The 24,585-nt window shown below is 41.4% G+C and overlaps 2 protein-coding genes across 3 annotated transcripts in view; both read left to right on the forward strand.

Moving 5' to 3' along the window:
• The window catches only part of sema3h (sema domain, immunoglobulin domain (Ig), short basic domain, secreted, (semaphorin) 3H), a 48,991-nt gene extending 43,822 nt beyond the window's left edge, over window positions 1-5,169 (forward strand). For both annotated transcript variants that reach the window (XM_070909961.1, XM_070909960.1), the window contains 8 exons: window positions 21-110; window positions 398-527; window positions 662-750; window positions 868-909; window positions 1,529-1,686; window positions 2,270-2,331; window positions 3,062-3,204; window positions 3,550-5,169. In XM_070909961.1, coding sequence (XP_070766062.1) covers window positions 21-110; window positions 398-527; window positions 662-750; window positions 868-909; window positions 1,529-1,686; window positions 2,270-2,331; window positions 3,062-3,204; window positions 3,550-4,020 — 1,185 coding nt within the window. In that variant the 3' untranslated portion in view covers window positions 4,021-5,169. The remainder of the gene's footprint in view (window positions 1-20; window positions 111-397; window positions 528-661; window positions 751-867; window positions 910-1,528; window positions 1,687-2,269; window positions 2,332-3,061; window positions 3,205-3,549) is intronic.
• An 11,620-nt stretch (window positions 5,170-16,789) lies between these two features.
• On the forward strand, window positions 16,790-23,621 carry borcs6 (BLOC-1 related complex subunit 6). Its single transcript, XM_070909783.1, has 7 exons — window positions 16,790-16,813; window positions 18,315-18,943; window positions 19,886-20,066; window positions 20,253-20,435; window positions 22,272-22,435; window positions 22,602-22,685; window positions 23,083-23,621. The coding sequence occupies exons 2-7, from the start codon at window positions 18,326-18,328 to the stop codon at window positions 23,206-23,208; spliced, it is 1,356 nt and encodes a 451-aa protein (XP_070765884.1). The 5' UTR covers window positions 16,790-16,813; window positions 18,315-18,325; the 3' UTR covers window positions 23,209-23,621.
• The last annotated feature ends 964 nt before the right edge of the window (window positions 23,622-24,585 follow it).

The raw sequence follows: 24,585 nt of genomic DNA on the forward strand, positions 1-24,585 counted from the left end.
TTTATTTCTCGCTCTCTCAGTGTCCCAGCAGCACATATGGAAGTCACAGCTCCACCAGAGAGTATCCTGACGACGTCATCTTCTTCAGCAGGACTCACCCGCTGCTGCAGGTTGAGCTGATATATCACTTTATTAAATTACACCAATCTAATTAAATTAGACTGTGGCCTCTTTTACAGTGGGGTCAAGCATACTTTCTTACTTGTCTATTTTTATCTGAATTCTTATGTGAGATGAAGAAATTAAATTAGCCGACAGTCCTCACCAAAGGGACACCAGTCCAACACTGAGAACTTGTATCAATGATGAACGACTCGATTTAACAAATACTCAGTAAAATAAATCTGTCTAACATTTCACATGTACATTTTCTGATGATAAAACTCAATTTTTTTAGGAAAATGTACTGCCGCTGGGGCAGCGCCCCCTCCTGGTCAGAGTGGGTGTTCACTACAAGTTCAGCAAACTGCTGGTGGACAGAGTGGAGGCTGTGGACGGCACCTACGACGTCCTGTTCATCGGCACAGGTAGAGTGGGTGCGAGGGTGTGTGAGTGTGTGTGTGTGTGTGTGTGTGTGTGTGTGTGTGTGTGTGTGTGTGTGTTTGTGTGTGTGTGTTTTTCCACAGTAAAAACAGAATAAAACCTTTTTGTTCCTCTGCAGACTCAGGCCTCGTGCTGAAGGCCATCCATCGGCCCAGACAACACGGTGAGAGTCAGGAAGTCACTCTGGAGCAGCTGCAGGTCTTTCAGGTACAGCATCTCCATACCAGAGTTTCAGGCCATTTATTATTATTACTGCGTACTGTGTGCGACAGTCTCTTTGTCTGTTTGCGTGTTTCTCAGTTTTCTTTTCTCTCTTCCTCACAGCACAAATCACCTGTGACAGCCATGACACTCTCAAAGAAAAAGGTAACAGATGAGAGAGACAGAAACTCACTTTCAAACTGTCAAACTCCCCGACACACACAAACACATGCGCAAACACGCACATCATCACACTTATCACTCATCTCTCCACCTTGTATCTCCAAGGAAAGCTTCATCACCAGTTGCTATGGTTACCCTACCTCAGTCGAAGCAATAATGAAGAGATGCACACACACACACACACACACACACACACACACACACACACACACACACAGAAATACATGTTGCATTATTAAGTCTGGGTTCCATGAAAAGAAATCTAAAGTTCGCTCACACAACCACACACACATCAAGATTATAGAAAGCAAGCATCACCATGTTTCTCTCACACACACACACACACACACACACACACACACACACACACACTCCCAGTGGCCATGCAGTGACATTGTTACATTGTGAGGAATACGTGTGACTCAGAGAGTGATGAGGAATCTGGTTTAGCTGTTGATTGTCAATGTGTCTCTCTGTTTTACGTGAGCAAACTGAAGGCCCTCTTTCTCTCTTGACTCTCTCATTTATTACTCTCCTCCTCTTTCCTACTTCCATCGCTATTTCTATCTTTCACCCCCCCCCCCCTTCCCTCCTCCTCCAGCAATGGTTGTTTGTGGGCTCCAGGGAGGGCGTGTCCCAGTTGGCCCTGTACCAGTGTGAGCTGTACGGTCAGGCCTGCGCTGAGTGCTGCCTGGCCAGAGATCCCTACTGCACCTGGGACGGACACGCCTGCAGCCCCTACATGCCCACCGTACGCAGGTAGGGACAACGAATTAGATCTGTTCACTCATCTGATAATGTTGGATATAACTTAGTTCAGTTCAAGTCTCAATAGCAAAGGACAAATCAATGGAATGGATGGAATCAATCTTGTCGAATCAGATTTAAACCATAGTTGTTGATAGTTTGAAATGTGGCTCAAAATACATTTAATTTTATGCATTTTTGCCACTTGACCAACATTTCAAAGCATGACAAATTGACATATTTCCTTGAAATTTGACAATTATAATGTTTTTACCTTTCGTGTAGTGCGACCATCATCACCGTCAAATTTCTACAAATCCAATAATGCAAAAGGCAGATTGGCGTGAGATTTGATGAGCAAATTGATGCTCCAAATGGACTAAACTTTTTTTATTTCTATGTCCTCATGGCCTTTCCTCTCTCAGGACTAACACTACATTGTTAGTCCGACTTTATTTTAGGTGAAATTGTCACTATATTGTTAGTTACATCAAACGCTTCCACATTACAAGGTGTAATGAGCATTGCAGCCTCTCGAGCGACTAGCAGGTTGTAATTCTTTGTTTACTGTCATTTCATGTCTTTTTGTTTACAGGAGGAATGCTCGTCACTTAGGAGAGGACGAGGATCCACTAACTCAATGTGTCAGACAGGGAGGTGAGGAGCTAATTTACTATAAAGCGTTCATCAATTCTTACAGATACAAGGCAGGCAATTACTATAACACTTGTGCTTTAACAATGCCTTAGCTACTGCAAGTTTTATTTTAAATATCACTGTATGTTGTACATATGTTTTATATGTTTACAGTTAGTAAACATATACAGTTTGTTATCTTTAAGACCTTCCACTGTGCCATTATTTGGTACACATAAATAGAGATGAAACGTGTGCACGAAAATAAGTGCAAAGTAAATAAATTGAGAGTTTATATGATAAATTGTCTATGAAAACACATTTGCAGAATAAGTTCTGACGTAGAGAACATTTAACTACATGATACATGATCAGCTGTTTCCACTGAAACGTTCCGCATTCATTTGTTTTAGTCTCCAGACAGCGTGAAACATGGCCAATACAAGCTGCCATGAAAGAACAGTTAAAACTTGCCCAATAGAAACAAATTTCAGAGGACCCATAGATAGTTGTTTAGTTTCCTCTACTTCTTCTACTCTGTTCACTGGCGGATTACAGCCATGCATGAAGCGCAGCCTATACTGCTAACATCTGACGAAACTACGCTTTGCAATAGTTTATTCGCTCCGAACCAAGTTGATGGAAACATGCCTAATTCACATTTTTTTTTTTTTATTATCTGCAGAAAAAAAAAGAAAAATAAAGCAAACAGATCTCTAACCTGTCACATTTGTTCCTCGATTTCATTCAGCCGGGCTGCAGGTGGAGGCGGAGCAGAGGATGATGATTGTTGCAGAGGGTAACAGCACCTACCTGGAGTGTCTGCCCCGATCCAGACATGCTGCTGTTACCTGGTACAAACAGGCTGGAGAGAACAGTCCTGAACTGAACCAGGTACACACACACACGTTTTACTGTAATACTTTTATTTATGTTCTCATTTTTTGCAGAGGACACAAACTTGAACACTTATACGGTCAAGTTTCTAAGACCACCGATCAGCTTTAATTAAGGATGCAGGTAGCACCCCTTTCACCCCAGATCAGAGTACGTTTACGTGTTTAGCCTTTGTTATGGGCCTCCCTGTCATCCACAAGCCTGTCATCACCAGTTTATGGGCATATATACCCAGACTGCCATATACACAAAAACACAAGTACTCAGCATTCATATCTCTCTCTCTCTCTCTCTCTCTCTCTCTCTCTCGCTCGCTCGCTCGCTCGCTCGCTCTCTCTCCAGGTGGTAACAGGTGACCAGCTGGTGGTGATCGAGCGGGGCGTCCTGATTCGTCAAGCTGAGCTGTCTCACAGCGGTGTCTACAGTTGTCAGGTGGAGGAGCATGGCTACCACTGGACCGCCGTCACCGTCCGCCTCACCGTCTGGAGCCCCTCGGCCAATCGCCTCCTCGCTTCCTGGTCCAGCTCGTCCCATAAGAGCGCAGGAACCCAACTCTGGTACGAGGATGTGATGGCGCTGATTCACCCGGGAAACCTTGGCCAGCACTGCCGGGCGCTAGGATACCGCGCCCCGCGCAACCACCGCCGTCACGGTGAAATCATGGTGGAGCCAAACAAGGAGAAAGAGAAGGGCGAGAGGCACAAGCATGGGGGAGGAGGAAGAGGAGGAGGAGGAGGAGGAGGAGGAGGAGGAAGAGCAGCGGGAAGGAAGAGCAGGAGCAAGCCACAGCAGAGGGCACCGAGGAGCACTTGAATGTGTCACGGAACAGAACAGCAAATTTCCAGTGGCTTCAACACACACACATTCATGTCCATGTCAATGCCCACACTAACACACACTTAACTTATACACTGAGACAACCATATACTGTATGTACAGAGACTACAACATGCGCATGCACTTATCTACAAACAAAAAAGGCATCCTTTCATTATAGTGACAAACTTTAAAACTAAGCTACACACAAACAACTGAAGTATGTACAGGAGGATGTGAACAGCAAAGATTGTTACACCTGAGCAAAAGACTTGTAAATAAAAAAGCAACAGTAGAATACCTTAGGTGTCATAGCATGTTGAACTAGAAAATGTGTGCCTGATGCTAGGTCTGCATCCCAGCAATTAGTCTTCTGTTTCTGGGTGTTTATCCAATGGATGTGAGGGAGCACTGCACGGATGTGATAGTAACAAATAATGTTAGTATAAATAGAAGACTGGCCTATTTCTGCGAATCTCCGCGGCGTAGACGCACCACCGCGCTGCTCTCACGCCTGGTGCAGTCAGTTTCATTGATTATGGAATCATAGTGCTGCAGCAGCCGCACCGCGAAAGGTCCGCATAACATATGTGTTCAGTGTAGCCAAAGCATTAGACAGGTCAAACAGTTGAGCTGGGTTCTCAAACATCTGCTTATAACTCAAAGACTGTATGTCCAATCGCCAAAGTTTTGATTTTGTGACAAGAGACCCTGCCGAACGCACCGTGCAAATTTGCGTGTGTTCTGTGAAAAATTAGAGAATTAGAGCGGGTTAGAAGAGTCCCATGTTCTGCTTTTCCTTTCTCAGTTAACATTGGAGTCTATGGGGCAGTTTCTTGGCACTCCCGTCACTTTGAGGCTCACAGCGCCAAATGTGCAAGTCTGTTTGCTTCCATACTTAAATGTCTTAACCAGCACACATTTTGCTACGTTTTGAAGTAATAATGACGTAAGATTTTACAGCTCCTCTTCACTTTGTCACCCACTGACATTGGACTGAACATTTCACCCCATACACACCCATTATAAAATATGAAACGGTCTTAAAAAGGCATAAAACGTAAACTGTGATTTCATGAAAATAGTGCTAGTTATCAAAATGCCCTTTTAGCCCAATAAAGTCCCAAGTCTCATGACCTGTTTAAACTTTGAATGATTGTTCTACATTAAAGTATGTAAGTTGGGGCCCCAAAGAGGGTTGGGTTTGAGCTCTGTTCACGTCAGTTTCCCATTGTTGTGTATGTGGAAATCTATCAGTTTTTTTTGATTGATTTTCGAGTCGATTGGGCGATTCGCTAAGAAAAGTCATAGAACATCATTCCCCATCAATCAGCATGCTTTGATGTATCTTTTGCGTATGAGAAGAGTAGCGCAGCGCAAATCCATACGGAAGATGAAGAGTATTAAGAAGTATGATAATAAGCCTGATGAATAATAACTAGTGCTTCATCAGGCTCATTAAGTGAAGGATGACTGGCATGTCCAGATCTTTCAGTTTAACTGACTCTATGTCGAGACAAGGACATGGGAGAGGATGTTTTGGATTTGGAGAAAAGGAAAGTCTTTTGACATTGAGCATTTGAAAAATCGTCTAATCCTTCTGAAATGAGTGCTGCCTTGAAGGACCATACTGGTGGCTTTGCATGTTTCTGTTCATTAATTACAAATGACATATACATCGCCAATTATTCTCCAAAGCAGAGCAGATGTTTTTAGATTGATTTCCTACCTTCCAGGCAGACACTGGCTTCCATTAATGCTTTGAAAATCATCTTACAGAAAATTGCAAAATGCTTGAGATATGTAATTCATTATAGTGAACAATATGTTGCCTTGTCTTTCAAAGTAACTTTACTTTGTGTTGCGTTCAAATTTCAAGGACACTCCATCCCTGGATTTCATAGAATTGAGGCTCAGCTGCTCAAAAGCCTTTTTGATTGACAAGCTGTGCTGTCAGAAAGTGAAAGCAAAGAACACACACAAGCAAACATAGAAAACATGGTCAAAAGGATTTAGCTGCTGTTCGGCAGCCAATCACAGATGCCTGAGTGTCAGAGACTGTTCTTAAGACAGATTGTGTTTTCAGCCTAACAGCAGCTAAACTTAGACAAATAAGAAAGGTGTTTTATTAAAATATTCTCTGTGATGGAGCTGCCGTCAATCTGAAAACTTTTTTTGGAAAATAATCAGTGGTGATAGTTAGTTAAAGGGCTTTGAGAAGGTAATTATTTACTGTGGGTTATAAATAGCAGTAAACGGCACTGATGACTTTTATGCGTCTTTTCCCCAAATAGATATATACCAACAGTTCACCTACAGTGAGAGTTTTGGTGGTTTCTTCAGATAGGTGGGGTCTGACCGCGAGATGACTGACCGCGTCCACAGACATGAAAGGCAGAGAAAAGCACGGCGACGGCTTTGATGAGGTTACAGATCTACTTTCCCACGACGTTGCAGCCGCACAGACACACGGCACGTGTTTCCATTATGTTCTCCTCAAGGTTCAGAAATGTTGAGTGTACAGATTTAGCAAATGTGTTAAGTTTATTGTTATGCAGGACAAAAGTAACATCTGTAGACAAAGCTACACATTTTCCTTTCTGCTTCGTACATTTCTGGGAAAAAAAAATGTTTAGCTGCTTTTAAATGAGGCACCATTGAGCTTTTCCAGCAACTCAAAACTTTCCTCTGGACATTCATGATTGAATCTATTTTAAATGGTTTTAATGAGCCTAACCGTCATAACCAGGGTTAAACTACCAGACCGTTTTGGCAAAACACAGAGGGATAATGTAATCGGTAGTATTTAAAATAAAATCATCATCTAGCGAGTAAAAACTCTGATTTTGTCAAGGTTCAGTGTCTATTGGACAAAAAAAACATAGTCTTTGGCCATGACAGTTCACTCAGCACTCTGAACTTGTAAAATATACATTTTTACAAGGTAAAAGGTTTAAAGACTTTTCAGTAGTATCTGATGCGACATGGACAAGAAAACGTGCTTCGAAGAGGAATGAACGATGAGCTGAACCGCCAAGAGACTTTGTACAGAACATGCATGGTTTTCAACGTATGGCTCAGGACCCAAAGTGGGCCACTGGTGACTTTGAGTGGGTTCCAGCCCAGCTAAGGAAGTGGAGTAATATATTGCTGGTCCTGTAGCTCCAGCTGGTAAGGACATCTGGCTGTAAATTATGACGCAGGCCCGCTTGAGAAAGTGCTAAACCGGACTGGTGTCAGGTGGACTCTGACCTGTGGGATTTGAGCAGCTACTGTGACTTTGCAAGGCCGTAAATTGATTTGTTCTTCATGTTTAAAAAAAAAAAGCAACACAACTTGTTCCACCTCTATTTAACTTTTTTCTTAGTGGTATTTATTTGTTTCATCTGACGTGAAACTGCTTGTTTCAGAAGTTGTGAAGTCAGATTTTTCTTTTGGGAAACTCTTCAAGCTCCAATTCAACCATGTCGTCTCACAAACTGGACGCTTATTTTGTGTGTGTGTGTCTTTGTATGCAGGTACTGTATGTATGTCCACACATTGAAGTCTGCACAGTACTTTTCTTTTTCGTGAGATTTCCAATTGTTAGCATCTGCTGCTGTTGATGCATCGTCCCACTCTCACCTGCGGAAATCCAGATCAGTCCTGCCTGGTCCATCCCGCAGGCATTTAAATGTAAAAACTGTTTCACTTCGAGGCTGCAGGAAATAAAAGTGTATTTAAAGTGTTATGGTTTGTTTCTCTTTTTTACCCTGATAGTTTATGTCCGTTCAACGGATACAAACCAAATGCTGAAACTGAACTGAGCAGTGATAGCGCTGTAGTTTACAGATCAGACTGCATTAGGGATGAAAATATGTAATGTTACTGAGGTTTGAAAGATTAATGTGAGAAAATGGAGTTGGAGAAGGAGAAAGCCAGACAGACTAACAGACTAACTAAATTGAAACTTAACTTTATTCTGTATGATTTACAGAAAGATGATGAGTTTCCATCTGTTGGGGGGGCAGAATAAGGGATGAATGGAGAGAGGACCAACAACGCCACTTGGGCATTGCACCCAGGAAATACTATCAAAAACCTTGACTATTGCATGGAAAGCTATAGTAAGGCACACAGGTTTGTTACTGACCAGGCACAGACCTGTGTCAAAATAGACAAAATGTTTTATTGATATCAAAAATAGTCAGATAGGCAGGGACTGGAGCTGCTGGGGAGAAAAGATTATTAATAGACAAAGTTAATGAAACCAATAAGGGGGATAAAATGAATATTTTTTAGATTTACCTAAAAAGACCTTCATACAAAATTTATAACCGTAAGTACTATCTAAAACTGCCAGTCCAACATAAACTAAGTAAACTGGGGAAAGTGAGCTGAGGCCACTTGTGGAGACTACACTGAGGAGTGCTACCACTAATTCACCTCGGGTGCAACACAGCAGTCCTCACAGCAAAAAGGGTGAAATATACATATGGGTCCCAGTGCTTTTACTCACATGCATAAAGTGTAGGGACCTCACCATGAGTGCCTAGCCTCCCACAATATGGTGCTCTGCTTCACTGAAAGAAAGAACTAAATACAAAAAGATCAAACAAAAACAACCCAGTTGGTTCTGACAGTAATTTCATTACAAACTAAACAAACCAAAAGCAAGACAAAACAGTGGTAAGACAAAAACAGCAGCAGGTAAACCTACAAAAAGGGGTGAACAGAAACTAATCGGATTCACCATGCTGCATACTAAAATTAAAACTACTAAAGGTTAAAACATTTGCGTCATGGCCCTACTCACCACCTCTGAGTTAACACAAGACAACATCGGGGTTCCAACACACAATAGCTCAGCCAACATGTCGGCTGGGGCTAAAAACAGAAGCAGTCAAATGAATAGGCAGCAGAACAAGCGTTGTGCGTTGTAACTGCTGCGTTCAAACACTGCACATGATGCTCAGACATTTGTAATAGGGAAGCATTCCCCACCACACATGCATGGTCAAGTCCAATAATAACAACATCTCATATTTTCAAATATTTAATTGGATCCCACAATAATGCTGAGCACGCATTCCCGCCTTCGCCCCACCTATATTAGAGTAAATATACATGCTGGCTCCTGCAGCATGCCAGTCCCTTTGCACTGCTGGTTGTATGTATTTAATACGTGCTTGTATACATCTGTGTGTCTTTGTGTGTTTGATGTGAGTGGGATCAGAGTGAGAAGAGCTCAAACGAAGGTTCGGGGGCCAAGCCAGTAAATCTGTCTAATGGGGAACTCAGCAATGGGTCGGAGGCACTTTTGATGCTGTAGGAAAAATAAACCAGAAAGACTCGGAGCAGAGAGAGCCCCTTGGCTTTGGCCACATGAAAGAGCTAACCAGCGCTGAGCTACTTCTGCATGTGTGTGCTTGAGTCAAGAGAGAGAGAGAGTTTATACGGGAGTGTGTGGCTCAGAGTAACTGTTGAATGTTGAAAGTGTTGTGAGTGTACAGCCACATCTCAAAGATGAAAGGGTGTGTGCGTGAGTGTGAAGCTGGCAGTATAATCCAAATGAAATCTAGAATTGGTGTGTTCTCAGACTGCTGACATTTAGGTCAACAAGTAAACATAGTCAGTGTGAGTACAGGTGTGTTTAATGGCATTAATACTGCAGATAAAACCTGTGAGTCCATACTTGAAGGGTTTCCTGTCTTTGTCAAAAGCTTGTTGTCATTTCTGCCGCTAGATGAAACAAGAACAAAAGATGTAGTTTGATGATGTTGTGAAGTAGCATGGGATCGTGGGAGTTGTTGTCATTGTTAAACAATCACCATTGCCGATTTGAAAATCCATCTGACGTGACGAGGCAGCAATCAGACAACATCATGATGGCGAGTGGAAACTGCAGGCTGTGCAGAAACATTGACATATTCTGCTGGCCAGAATGCACATCCTCAGGCAAACAAAGCCAAAGCCAAATGAGGTGCTTGTTTTTGGTCTTAAACCCTCCATTTTCTTGGGAGAAGATGCCAACTTTGATTTCATCGTGAATTCGCTGCCAGTTGAACAGTTTCTATTATGCCTCTGCTCTCACCTAAGTATGCATCAAATCCAACAACCTAAAGAAATCTGAAAATAATCAAGCTTGTATGGACTTTGGCTTGTGGATACTGTGTGCATGTGAGTGTGTAATGTGTGTATATTTGTGTCAGATCCAAACACCACACGAGTAGGAAGCAGAACTCCTACGAGGCATTTGTATGGCGGACCATTTTAAACATTTAGCGTTTTCCCTGAAAGACGTGGTGCAGAGCTGCTCCTCGTCTATTAACGGCCTCGTGTGTTTCACTCTGTTATGCTGTATTTACATCTCAGCGTCAACATTCGCCTCTTGTGGATTTGTAGAACGACTTCTCTGCCGGTGGAAAGAAACTGTCTTCAGCTGATCTCTCATGTGTAGAAACTTTGTTTCTTAAATATGTATAAAGGTCTGCTTTCAATTGAGTGTGTTTGTGTTTGATGGTTTATTGTGCCATAAGAATATATCCAGATACTGAACTACACACATAGATGCAAATATACAGTAAATATAACATACAACAGTGAGAAGTGAAAACCGTATTAATGTTTTGTTAGTTGTAATTGTCATCAAGCTTCAAAACCTGCAAGCCTGAAAATGACAATCAATTGCTTCTTGAACTGTAATGATGTGAGTCACAATCCTGGTCTCTTCTGAAAGGCAACTCTTTGGAGTTTACTATCAGAAAGTCACTATTAGTCTTAATGATACTAAACCACATTTACAGAGGCACAAGCAAACTCTTTTCTCATCTTTTAAGATGTTTATTCTTCTAAAATATTTTACAAAGGAAGAGTCGCGCAGCTTGGTGCTTTAACATGTAGTTTGTCATGGTAGAGTGAAGATTCAACCCTATGTAACTCACGAAAGAAGCCTAAGAGGCTTATTCAGAGTCCTCCCCTTATTTAAACAAATAAAAAAAATGACATGGTTACTCATCAAAAACAAAATAAAACAAATAAACAAGCTAACCAAACAACACATAGAACAAACTATATCCAAATATACAGAACGCACAAGCAAGCATAAACAGTAGTAAAAGGAGATAAAAGAAAAGAAAGAAAATGTGTATATGTACGACCAACAGAAGCATATAACTGTAATGTTCAAGAGGAAATAAGATTTTTTTTAAAATGTGACCTAAAAGCTGGCAAGGAAGATAACGATTTCATTGACATATTCAATGAATTTCATAACTGTGGACCTCTTGATGTACGACAATAAGGTAAATGTAAATCTTTTTTTTCGCCTAGTTGAATATATATATAATATGAGTGAATGTCTGATAATAAAATATACAAAATTATGAAAAGTATCGGGAAGATCTTTCTTCAAATTCATGTTTTTAAGCATAAACAAGCATGTTTGAAAAACATTTACCTTATCAATAGACAGGCTGTTTTCACATTTTGGAGATACATGGCTTTATTTATACATTCATATTTTAGAGACATGCAAAAGGTTTGGACACAAATCAGTGCTCAGCTATATTACAAGGATTCATTCCATTCCAGCTACGTTATTTCTCATGCACACTGTCCGTCATTGTCTTCACTCCAAAACAGTAACATACCATGTAATACCAAACCACCATCCATCTCTGCCAAAGTGACCACATACAGTACTTTCTCAACAAATGTTAAACAACTGGTATGTTCTGCTGAGCAATGTGATGGGTGAAAGATGCCTTCCAATCGAGTCAGATCCCCCACACGCTTCACTTTATTATTTCCATTCCCTTGACGTGATAAGTGGTTTGGCAGTACTTCATTGTTTTCTGCTGCTTGTTTTTAATATACGAATGCACGCTACTTTTGAAACTTGACAGGCTCTGATCAACTTTGAGCAACTGTTGCTTAAACTTTTTTTTTACTGCAGAGATGCACTGTAAGCATAATCATGGACAAGAATCTCCTTGAGGAAGAAATGGGTGGACTGGTAGAGTTCCAGTCTGAGTAATAGGATATTGCAGCACAACAAAACCATGCATTAAAAAGCAATGAGTGTATCGCAGTGTTGTATTTTCTTAGGAATGAGACATTCCTCCTCCAGTGTTTCCTACAAGCCTCTATTGTCTGCAGGGACGTTAGGGTTAAGGGCTTAAGTCGGTACAGTGTATATGGTTCATGTTTTGCTAAATGGATGTACTTTTCACATGATTAGAAGCACTCAAGAAATAAAAAGTAGCTCTCCCATGGGAGACATTATGCAATAGAAATGTCACACTTTGTAAATATCTGACTATATTCACTTCTCTAACACGCCAATACAATAAATGTAATGTGTGTAATGTGTTGCAATGTTAAAAATAAAGCACATTCAGTATCAGCATGATTACCCTTGTATTTATCTCCCACTAATTTGTGATTGCCTAACACAAAGCAACCTTACTGTCAGATCAGATGTTCAACCAGAGCATCAGCCTTAAAGGTCACATATTGTAGAAAGTGATTTCCATGTCTTTTGTGATTATAAAGCAGGTCTGGGTGCTGTATAATTACTGTGAAAGTATCTCCACTTAGAAATGCACACAGCCCGTATTCAGAAACTGTGCCTTTAAATGTGCCGCCAGGACTTCCGTTAGGTTGTGATGTCACAACTATACAGCCAGAGCACTCAGCCATGAAGTACAGGGACACGCCCATCCACCCGTTCAGTCTGTATACGTTATTCGACCGCTCTGCTCAGAATTACTTTTCAAGTTTTTGGAGGATATTCAGTATGTCTTGCAGAAAGTGCTTTTTTGGTTGTTCAGGAAAGTTAGTTTGTTTGTTGATGGACAGATGGATATCCTTGTTGTTAAAGTAATTGCTAACTACTGCTAACTGTAGCTGCCATTAGCTCAGTTACACATGCAGCTAGTGGTCCTATTAGCTAGCTGACTCTGCCCAGACTGGAAGCTCTGGACCTCTGGCTGCACGGCTAACTAGCTAACGGAAGCAACAGTTAGTAGCAGTTAGCAAGCTGTTTATATTTTCAATGTAAGCATATTAGCTTGTTGACGTTAGCATTTAGCTCAAAGCACTGCTGTGCCTAAGTACAGTCTCACAAAGCCGCTAGCATAGCTGTGTCTCTTGACACATGCTGAGTTATCATGGACCACCAGAGTGAACAACCAACAGGGCACTCATTTTTACAACAGATGATCAAGGTCAAACTGGGCAAAACTTGCTTAGTTTAAAAAGATCTCCAAGCAGAACAAAGCCTATCTACCTTATTACTAATCTTGCAGGGCCAGTTATGTACAGTGAAAGTCTGAGGACAGCTGTGGTGGGTTTGGGCATAAATGTGGCTGGGAACAATTAAACAGCCATGCTGGTTTGATGGTGAGGCTGCGATGCAAACCACAAACTGCAACAGATTTGGAATAAAGCCCAGAGGGGCCTGGCATTATCAGTGATCATTTCACAGCAATCCACAGCCACAATTTCAACAGCTGTCTCCAGTATTCCTGTTACAAAATGACAGATTAACTTCAGCTAACCACCTCTGGACTTAGAGTTATCAGGGTGACCACCAAAATAACAGAAATTCAGTTGCAACATGATGACATGCTGTCAGATTTTACAGGAGCAGTGACTCAAAATGGCTTTATATTTATTGACATTTTCCGTTCCCTCCATAGGACTCAATAACAACATACAGCAATGGAGCATGCACCAAACAACAGATTGGAGCTTCAGAACACTTCAGCGTAGGAAACAAGTGCTCAGGAGGAGACGCTTTTGGCATTTGCACGCAGAGTGACTCATCGACTCATTTGACTTTTTTTCCCCAGTGCTCAGTCGACCAGAAAGTCTTCGTTTCACCATTTTGCTCATAAAAGTGCCTTTTAGGTGTAATATGAGGTTTGTGCACTTTGCCGCAGTATTCCTTTCAGGGAAGTTTCCCGTGAATCTCAAACTAATTCCACTGGACATTTGAGGACATCGTGGTTGTTGAATATGCACATATTTCCACAGACGCCTCTATTTGATGATGTCCTTTCCTCCCACACTTTCTTGTAGAGCAGCCACGACAGCCTTTCAAAAAGTCACTGAAATTTCCTCTCAAAGCTCACAATTTCTCCCCATGACATAAACATAATGGAATGTAAATAGCTAAAAATATTAATGTTGAAGATTGTCTTGGTTTTGGAAACACCCGTGGTAGCCTTCCAGCCTTACATCAAATAACACAGATTCATAACACAGATCCCTTCCATTTGAGATTAATTTAACGGAAAGCGGGTCCTGCTGAAATGTTAATCTGAAGCATTTAAAAGAAAGTGTGTGGCTTTGCCTTGTGGTCCTTGTTATAAACCCCTCTGTCTGAAATTTGAAGGCAACTTCCTGGCGTTGTGAGGATTGATGAGGAGCACCTGAATGCAGCATTAGTTTTGGTCTCATTTGAGCAGGACCAGGTTCAGCTCAGGTCCTCTGATGAATGCGGTCGACCTGCCGCTGAACTGGGATGCAATTAATATTTGTGATTTATGGGAATATGATTTATGGGCCACGACTGTCATTTTGCTTGCCATATGTGCAACATGCAGTCTCCAGCTTTTATTATGGAAAAACCACATCTGTTTGAAGGCACGTGCTTTTAATTAGCTTTGTGTCCCTCATTTTCCTAAATGTTGCGTTTCTTGTAGCAGTTACTTGTCTGTTAAAATAGCTTCCCTCTGACAGTAATCTCCTCAAAAAGAAAAAGAAAATCTGGTGGGGGTCACAGTGGTTATTGAGTGTTCTATTGAGGAAACTCTGGAAACCACTGGCGTATTTCAAAGGACTAATTGTCTTTAGGTAAATGACTGAGGCTTTGATGTTTGGCACAAAAGGAGAGGCAACAATTGGGATAAAACAGCAAAATCCCCACCGAGAGAGAGGGAGCAGCTGGCCTGGATGGATGCGGTAGATTAGACATTTTAAAGATCTTTAGATGCGGTGACAGTGTGGTTTTGAATCCTCTCTCCTCCTCTGCAGCAGTGTTTGTCATTTCTGGCCATTCAAGGGATTAAAAAGCCACAGACGCTGGCCTGGCTTCCACTGTGGAGGCAAACAGGCTGAACGGAGGCCTTCTCATTACTTAAGCCTCCTCTCCAGTCTATTCACTATCAATTTAAATAATTCCAAACACATTTATTAAATTCATCACTGGTTTATGAGACATAACGAGAGCAGCAGTTGTGCAGTTAAGGTAGACACAACTGTGTGAAATTTGCCCTGATTATCCTTTTGCACGCAGGAAACTTGTTTTAATGGGGACTGGAATTGATGGGAATAATACAATAAGACGATCCTGTGAATATGATGTCACAAGAAGGAATCTTGTGTTTATACAATTATATCATTATGATTCCCAAAATTCCCCCAAACCATTGTGGGAAATTCTTTAATATCATGTTACAAACAGAAAGGATTTAGTAGTCTATCTGTGTGGCATTTCACTGCTTGAACACCTGCTTTTGCTTTTAATTTAAATTCTGCACATTTTCTTTGAGAATTCTTGTTTTGCATGGTCGTCATACCTCATGAAAACAATGCAACTGACCTAGAAGTTGAGCACAACACTGCTGTGTTGTGATGCATCATATCATTAGTGAAACCATTTGTTTTCTGTCTCGAGAGACTAACATACAGATTCTGATGAAATAACGGCATTTTACTACAAGTACAAAGCGGCCAGTTACTGATACCAAGTAATAATGTAATAAAAGTAAAAGGCTAATTTATCTTATAAAGAATAGACCTGCTCTATATGAAGTGCCCTGAGATAACCTCTGTGTATGATTTGGCACTATATGAATAAAATTTAATTGAATTAATGAATACCACTATCCAATCACATTGCGACTATGAAATGTCACATAAATATCAACCATAAAGTTTAAAAACATGAGCCCACAGTGGCACTCGCACTAAACTACACCAAAAAGGTACATTAATGTTTTGTCTCAGAAAAAATATTTTATGTCTATAGTATACAGATTGAATAATAATATGCAGGCTTTGTGGACTTTTATTGCACACACTAAAACTATTAAAATCAGTCAGGTGTGGTGGTGCTTCGGCTCCAGTCTTGAAGGGCTGCTATAGGCTTTACAAGCCACCAGATGTCCCTGTGTTTGCTGAGTTTGAAGTCCTGAAGATAGAAAGAAGGCCACAAAGCTTCATAAGGCTTTATCCGCCCATCACAACCTACAGCTGAAAGAGGTTCAATATCTAGTTCAAGGACCCTTCAGGCTCACCTGTGTCTTTGTCCACCAGCACACTCTGCCTCTATACCTCTTGCATTGTGAGATTAGATTATTACATGACACTTGTATTCTTGGGGAAGTTATTGCCTGAGGGGCAGTGGTGTTTGTCTCCATCTGTGGGAGAACAGAGATACATGCAGGCTGAACCGCGATGGCGCGGATAGAGCCAAATAAACTCACACAGCTGCAACATGCAGGAGTTAAACGTTGCTTGGCATGAAGCAGCGCTGCTCTAAATATTCTGTCTGTCTGTTTAAAATACAACTGAACAACAAAAGATGTTGTCCAAAATGTGTTTTTACTTATTTCAATAAATCTGTTTCTCCATGACATACTGCTGTGTCAACATAAAAGGTTTGGCATCATTATTTGCATTGTTTCGCTTGAAACGCTTTTATTTTTGCAAGGCGGAACTATTGTGCTGAGATCCGTGGGGAAGGATTTTCATATCGGACTCGGTGCTCCTTACATTTGTCTGAATAGAAACTACACTGGTGAGTGTTTTCTTCATTAGATTAAGCTCGGTGGCACTATTGTATGACCTTATCAATAGATAAGTACACATTTTACAACCATTTACTCTATCATGTGACTGAGTGAGACAATACAAAGAGAGCTGTGAAAAGATTTAAAGGCCGGGACAGAAAACGTTATCAGTGCTGCGCTAACATCACTCCATAACATTCACCGATGACAGCTAGCTAGCAAGGCGGCTAATGACAGCAACACAATAGCAACTTCCTCAACGCTGACTAGCAGATTTTTATGTCTTCTTCATTTCTTTGTCCTTGTTTTTCTGTAATGCACCCTAGTCGTTGTCCACGGACTTCTGTTCAACCTTCACGGGCGTTGTTAAGATGCAGTCTTCAGAATACAAAACAAGCTAATGCTGCTCGTGTTAATACTAAGTTAGTCTAGTGCTAAGATAAGCAACCTAATATTACGTCGTTTCACACTTAAGGGAAAATAATTGTAATACAGAAGTGGCACAACTGTCTCATAACGTTACAGCAGCTACTATTATGGGCCAATAGTCTTGGCCACGATGAACATTATAGGATACAAAGGCATATAATGATTAGATTAGTTGCTTGAGTTACAGTCTTCACATTAGCACACATATGGTTAAGATCTCAGGTCCAGATGTGGAGGATAAACCTGTGTCATATCAAATGTCGTGGCACATCTGGGTAGATCCCAGTCCTCACCACAGTCCTAACCCTCCTCAGAATCTAAATTGTCCAGTTTTCATGAACACCTCTCCTACTTCATTCAGGAGACCCAGAGACAAACTGCAGTTGTCTTATTTATTGTTACTTTGAAGAGAAATTAAACATCTGTACGCGGAGGGGCTGGGGAGGTTTGTGCGACCTGATATAATCTTTGAGATAATAAATATTTGTCAACCTTCAGACGTTGTGCCGTACAGATTATACTATGGTAGCTCTCCTTTTCATATCTGGTTGTTTTATTAGACCATTGTTGGCAATTCACTGAATTTTTACTTGATTATTTACTCTCTTAATTGAACCTTAATTGAATTTATTTTACCCATATCATCCTCCCCGATGGCTGTGTGAACCTGAAAACTAATGAGTACCAACTGAAAAGTGTCCGTAGCCTTAAATAAGGAAAACTGTCAAATATTTTTTGATTTAAATCAGGAAACCTTTTTTAACTTCAGACTATATTTTATTAAGTTTTAAATTCCTTAATTTAACACTGATGCATCCAGCAAGGAAAGATGTTAAAACATGTTTATAATCCCCAAACAAAGGTATGAAAAACAGCATTGTTTTGGTAGAAGCAAATCGTATCCTATTGACACCGGTCCGCTATTGAAATCTTGAAATTCAAATGATACCCAGCCCTAGTAAGCAGTAGTACATGATAAAAACCCTTTTAATATATGGTAGAACACTAATTGAATTATGGATTTAATATGGATCTAAACAGCAGAATCTCTTCCTTTAATGTTCTCTCTTTCTTCATCAGCAGGTGGAGAGATGAGTCTCTCCCCTGTGATTGGCACAGAAGTGCCAGAAACCGCTAACGGGGTTGCGACACCTGTCTCTTCAGAAAACGGCCCACACGTTCCAGTCTCAGTGAAATATGGGGGGAGCAGAGTGCTCTGTCCTGGGGAGACATCAGAGGACAGAGCCCTTGGACACACAGATAACCACGTAGATGTGGAAAATAGAGTTTACGATGGCGAAGGCAGCTTGGACACAGAGACGTACGATAATGAGAGAACATCTAGTTTATCATCACACACCTCTCATGTGACAGACCCTGCCCTCCCTGCTGCCACATGCACAGGAGACTCACAATCACGCTCCAAAGAGACAGACATTCCTGTTGAGCCTCCTGGTGCTGCTCTGCTGTGGGACTCAGAGCAGCATGCACACTCCAAAGACTCATCTCAGCGAGGAGGCCCTGCCACCACATACAGACAGCAGACAGAGGCAAAGACTGTAGATGGAGGCACTGACGAGGAGGAGGAGGAGGAGGAGGAGGAGGAAGAGGAGGAAGATGGAGAGAAGGAGAAACAGGATGAGGAGGACGATGAGAAGAATGAAAAAAAGTGGATTCATCAGCGTGCAGGAGGGAGAACAGATGTGGAGGTGAGTGGAGGGTAGGATTATTTTCAGCTTTATTAGATTATATGTACTAGAAAGTAGTCAACAGATGTAATGAGCACGATCTTAAACATTATGCCATGCGACTTGGCGCCCCTACAGTTCGCAATTCACCCTCATGGACTGCTGTACACGTGCATTTGTTAACAAGTTGAAGGATTTTGATTTGGTGGGCTGACTGGGCTTATGATCAAAAACTAGCAAGTCGTCAACTTTGCTAACACAAACAAACATCAAGCAACCAACTCGGCGTCTGTCCTGCAGCCTTTTATTTCAAAAAGCTCTCGCCAACGACTGAAAGCCAGTCAGAGATTTACTCTTGTCCGGCCTCTTGCTCGGTCACTTTCTCTTTTTCTCTTCTTAGCTTCCTCCATTCACGTCCTCTTCGTTTTCTCTGCTTCTGCCACAAAGTCAGCACTGAGAATAGAGAGCTAGACCCGTGTGTGACGTAGTGCCGAAAGCGTTACGTACTTCTCCCAGAAGATCGTACCCGTTCAACCAAGTTAGATAGAGCAGGAAGAGGCGTTCAGAGTGGGAATGACAGATGCACCAATCTCCCTATTACAAGTCAGTGTACCATATAAATGATGCTGAAGCTGTTATTTACATAATGCTGCTTTAACTAAAGGCAGTGCAAGTAAATGTTGTAGAGCCATCAGGACTTAACTGCTTGCTTTTAAACAGACTCTCTGCTGAAACTTCAGTACGCTTCAAATAAACCACTACACGTTAACAGACTACATCGGACAATTGATCATAATTTTTCCAAATGACTAAATATGAATGTGACCCAAGAAGTTGTCCTTCAAAGACAAGGGAGGGATTATAAGCAGCCAGAGAAATGTGTATCTCTTGGCCTGGTTTCATGATGATTTGTCATCGTGTTTTAATACTCAATGATTTAACTTCTTCTCACCTACTTTGTAGTCTTCACGACACTACTCCTCCTCAGCCCCTGGTCCCAGTACCTCGTCCTCTTCCTCTCCTCCGCCTCCTCGTGTTCCCTCGGATGACACCCCCTGCCCTCCCCACGTCATGGCCCAGGTCTGGGTACGAAATGTCCGGGGGATGCAGGACAGCAAGAGCCTGGATGAAATCAGCCAAGCGTGTGGAGGTAGATATCTGTCAAATACTTGATAAATTGATAAATACACATAAAACCTTTCAGTAAAGCAATAAATTAACAGAAAAGGTACCGGAAATTGTAACTATATTAAGTAGGGCTTCCATATTTAAATGTCATTAATTACTGCAATATTTTACAACTTTATTCCGCTGATTGTGTTCTCCAAAGGTGGTTTGGGGGCCCGGGGAGGGGGCAGAGGTGGCCAGTCAGAGGGCCGACGGGCCACAATCTCCTCGGCTCTGGAGCTCGAGGGGACTGTCAGCCACGAAGGAGACCTAACGAACTTCATCACCAAGAACCTGGAGCAGAAAATCAAGATGAGCTCCAAACCCAGTCTGGACTGCAGTGACTGTGAGTATGGAGCTGAAGCAAACCTCACCAGATTTAAATTAAGTAAATAAAGTGACTTTTCTTCTTTTATTATTGTAAATCGTAACCCAGTTAGTGGAGGTTTCTCTTTATACTTTAAAGTGAAGATAGATTTAGTCCTTAAGTGGAGAGGATTTAGATCTCCTGTAGGTGTGTGTTCACAGAGAAGTAGGCTTGTTTTGTTGGTGTATCACAGACAGTGTGTATATACAGCATATACTGTATATCTATTGGTGTTTTTTTGTTGTGTGCTTTCAACTGCATTATATTAGAGGGTCAGGAGGCTCTAACAGATGAACTGTGTGTATTTTCCTCTGCAGAGGGAGGTGTCAGAAATGGCATTTCAGCAGTAGCATTTTTATTTGCAGTGGCGCTGTAACTGCAGTGCAGGGTATCTGACGTGCAGCCAGTTTTTCCCTGCAGAGGCTAATAGGCCCGGTCAGCCACGACTCATAATTTATGCATAACCTGGTCATATCCATAAGAAATAATGGAGGACGGATACACTATCTTAAGCAAATTAATTGCTGTGTCTGTTGTCTTATGATGAACTGATGGAGGCTTACATGAATCATCTGTCGCCCGTCAGTGTTCACAGATTTGTAAAGTTACCCTAGTCTGGGCAAATTGTGCTTAATTTAAATATTTTTATATTTTGATTTAAATGCTGATGACTGATACAAGAAAGGTTGATCAGGAGAATATAATATATGAATATAGAACATGATGGCCTCTGGTAAATTTAGCCTCAGACTAACTTCAGACTGTTTTAACGAGGCAGCAGAGGCTCCACCTCACAGAAATTGAAACAGAGATAACTTTCCAAAAGGTCACACATATACAGCAATTTCAGAAATCAAATCATCTCTATAAGTTCAGCAGGTTGACTCGGCCAAGCCTGTCCACTAGCTGCCATCTGTCTTGTCACATTTTCCAGGAGAAAGACTCTGAACCGTTGCCCTTCACTCAGAGAAAAACCCCTCTGGACCAGAGCGTCAGATAAACTAGCCATTCAATTTATATACAGGAGCACAGTCAATATGCCCTCTGTGGCAGCTCATTCCCTCTACCTGATTCAATTAGGATGGATGACTCACAGACTGTTTAGACTGGAGGGATTTATAACGGAGGTCCTGCTGCAGCCTGACAGGAACCATTTTCTGAGATGGTAACCTTTGGTCCGCTGGTCACACGTGTTTTTTTGTATTCAAAGATTTAACGATTGAAGTCACAAGCGTTTTTCTAGTTAAGTGGTGTAATTTGTGCATGCCGTCTTTTTGTGATGTATTTTGTTCAAATGGGAATAATTATTCAGTTGCTTCATGGAATAATCGTTCTGTTTTTCTCTTTCAACACAGTTTGTTTGAGGTTGTCATTTTTAGCTTGTGCTTGCACAGAGATTGCGCCTTTCTGTGTGGTCCGTATGAACGTATGTGTGTGTGTTCATGCTGAAATAATTTATTAATTAGACATTAATCATCAACAGTTTTGTCAATCAATTAATGATTGATGAATCAAGCAAAAATGCAAACATGAACTGGTTCCAGCTCCTCAAATTTGAGGGTTTGCTGCTTTTATCTGTTTTTAAATCTTTATAGTTTAAATATCTTTGGGTGTTGGACTGTTATTTGAACAAAACAGGCTCTGGGAACTTGTGATGGGCATTTTTCACTGATTTTTAAATGTTTTATAGATTTTACTATTTATAGAGTAACCTAAAGAATAATAAATGGAAGATAACCATAGTTGCAGATAACCATTAGTTGCAGCCCTGCTGTTGTGTATTATCCATCTAATTTCATAGTTGTTTCTTACCAGCGGACTGTTCAGGTCCCATCTACCGAAGCCGGGGGTTGTCGCGGAGACCAGCTGATATCCCTCCCATCGATCCCGCTGTCCTACTGGATCTTCAGAGACACACACAGGAAGTGGCGCACAGTGTAGAGATGATGATGCAGAGCCTCAATGGAACCATCCAGAATGTGAGTTTAAAACTGTCTTCAGTTCATGGTATATAGTGTATTCAGCTTCATCATTTAGTTTCGTGCTCTTTTGCTGTCCCTCACACTCACATACTGTATATTTCTCACCTGCATCTCTGTTGTTTCTGTCTTTGTAATTGATTGATCTTTCTGTCTACTGATCCAGATGACAGCTCTGAGTGTGGGCTACATCCAGACCTACAGAGACTCAGTGGACAGCCTGGGAGAGTCTGTGGACATGAGTATAAAGGTGTGTGTGTGTGTGTGTGTGTGTGTGCGTGTGTTCAAGTTGACATAAATTATAAATGTCTGAGCTTTTTCTTTCAGTTTGTCCAAATTTAAATCTTTTCTAGATCCTCTCGGACATATATATTACCGTTTTATTCTTTGGATATCATGTCATAATCATTTTACAGGAATACAGACTACCAGAATGTATTTTACAACTTGTAAACGTGAAACCAGACTGTTAAGCTTTGAAAAACAGGAAGCAAAAGTTTTCAGAAAGTTGCAATATCTTACATCAGGGCCACGATGGGCAACCCTATCATAGATTCTTGTCATGTTTCATCCACTTCTGATTTGGTTGAGGACTTCATCAAAGCATCACCTTTTTTATTGTCTGCCTTGTACTTTTGCTGCCACAGGGCATGTACACTCTGATGGCTCGCTGCGAGGAGTTGGATCGTTCCATGCAGCCCATACACACCCTGGCCGCACAGATCCGTGACATCAAACGCACCCTGGATGCTTTGGAGGGGATCTGCAAGTAACCCCCGCCTGTCCGGTACGAATACACATCCCGGCTGCAAAGATCCAACATCAAGCACATCCTGAACGAGGCTGTTTGCAAGTAAACCCACCGTTCTGCAGGTAGAACACACACACTGCAGCCAAGATTAAGTGCACCTCGGGATTCTTGGAACCATTGCTACTAGGCATGCTGGATGATTGGCGCTCACAGTCCCTCTGCTTATTCATCAGTCGAAGATGACCTTGTTTTGTGTTGTGAGATTTCACTTGAATTGGGCTTGATTTGCTCTTGGGGCTGAGCTTTCTCTTCCTTTGTTTTTTTTTTTTTTAAAGCAACTTCACTTCCTCTATTGATGTTGCCATGAAACTAAATCTCACAAATTAACTCATTTTGGAGACACTTGGTCAAGTGCCCTGAACACAAACACACACACACACACACACACACACACACACACACACACACACACAAACACAAACACAAACAAACAAACAGATCCTTGAAGATGTGTGGGTAGATGCCCTGTTTTCCTACTTTACAGGAGGAAGAGTGTGTTATTATCCGTCCAGCCCACTTAGTTCAGATTGCACTAACCTTTTCTCCCCACATGGGGGTGATGTTTCTCTCTCTCTGTCTCTCTCTTGGCTTATGGAGAGGCCAGTATGAACTGCTCAGAAGACGGTGACTTTTGCACAGGAACAGAAAGTCTATTTTTTAATCTTATGCAACAAAGATCTGATTCTTTCACTGCAGGCTAAATGAGGGGAGCATCATGTCTGCCTGTCTGTGTCTTTTTTATGTTTATTTATTCAGTTTCTCAGCAGGCTTGCTTATTCAACTACACTGCTAACCTGTGTCACTGGGAACTGACCAGTATGGCCAGAGTTTTTCCACTGGTGGCCACTGAACAGCCCCACTGGAGCAGATTAATTTAGCCAACCGGAAGATTTTTCATGATATCTGAAGCCATTGAAAATCTTTTAATTTCCAGGCATGTAAGTAGCTAATAAATTGCTCATTGTGTCATTAATTGGATCATGTTGTTTCAGTTTTATTTCAGCCAATTTAAAGAAATTCTGCACACATAAGAAGAGCTCAGTTTTAAATCGGTTAAATTCTTCTTGCCAGCTGAGAATTTAGCGGCTAATCTTTGATTTAGCGGCTAATCGTATATGAATTAGTTTGAGGTTTACAGGTGGATACCTTCATTTGGAACAAAAGTCTACAGAAACAATCCCGTAAATTAAATTTGAATCGGTTAAGATTTGCTTCTGATTGTACTGAACAGTCGCAGAGAAATCACACAAACAGCAGTTAACTTGCTGTGCAGCATGTCGTCGCTTTTGTTTTCTTCAACTTTAAAAAGATTGGACACAAATCTGGGAAGACGGGAGGC

The sequence above is a fragment of the Enoplosus armatus genome, chromosome 8 (assembly GCF_043641665.1).
Source record: "Enoplosus armatus isolate fEnoArm2 chromosome 8, fEnoArm2.hap1, whole genome shotgun sequence".
Taxonomy (NCBI): domain Eukaryota; kingdom Metazoa; phylum Chordata; class Actinopteri; order Centrarchiformes; family Enoplosidae; genus Enoplosus; species Enoplosus armatus.

Excerpts from the sequence above, each read along its gene's own strand:
- borcs6 (XM_070909783.1), top strand. The coding sequence starts at position 18,326 with ATGAGTCTCTCCCCTGTGATTGGCACAGAAGTGCCAGAAACCGCTAAC. Across the intron at positions 20,067-20,252 it reads GGATGAAATCAGCCAAGCGT|GTGGTTTGGGGGCCCGGGGA; the intron begins GTGGAGGTAGAT and ends TGTTCTCCAAAG. Across the intron at positions 20,436-22,271 it reads CAGTCTGGACTGCAGTGACT|CGGACTGTTCAGGTCCCATC; the intron begins GTGAGTATGGAG and ends GTTTCTTACCAG.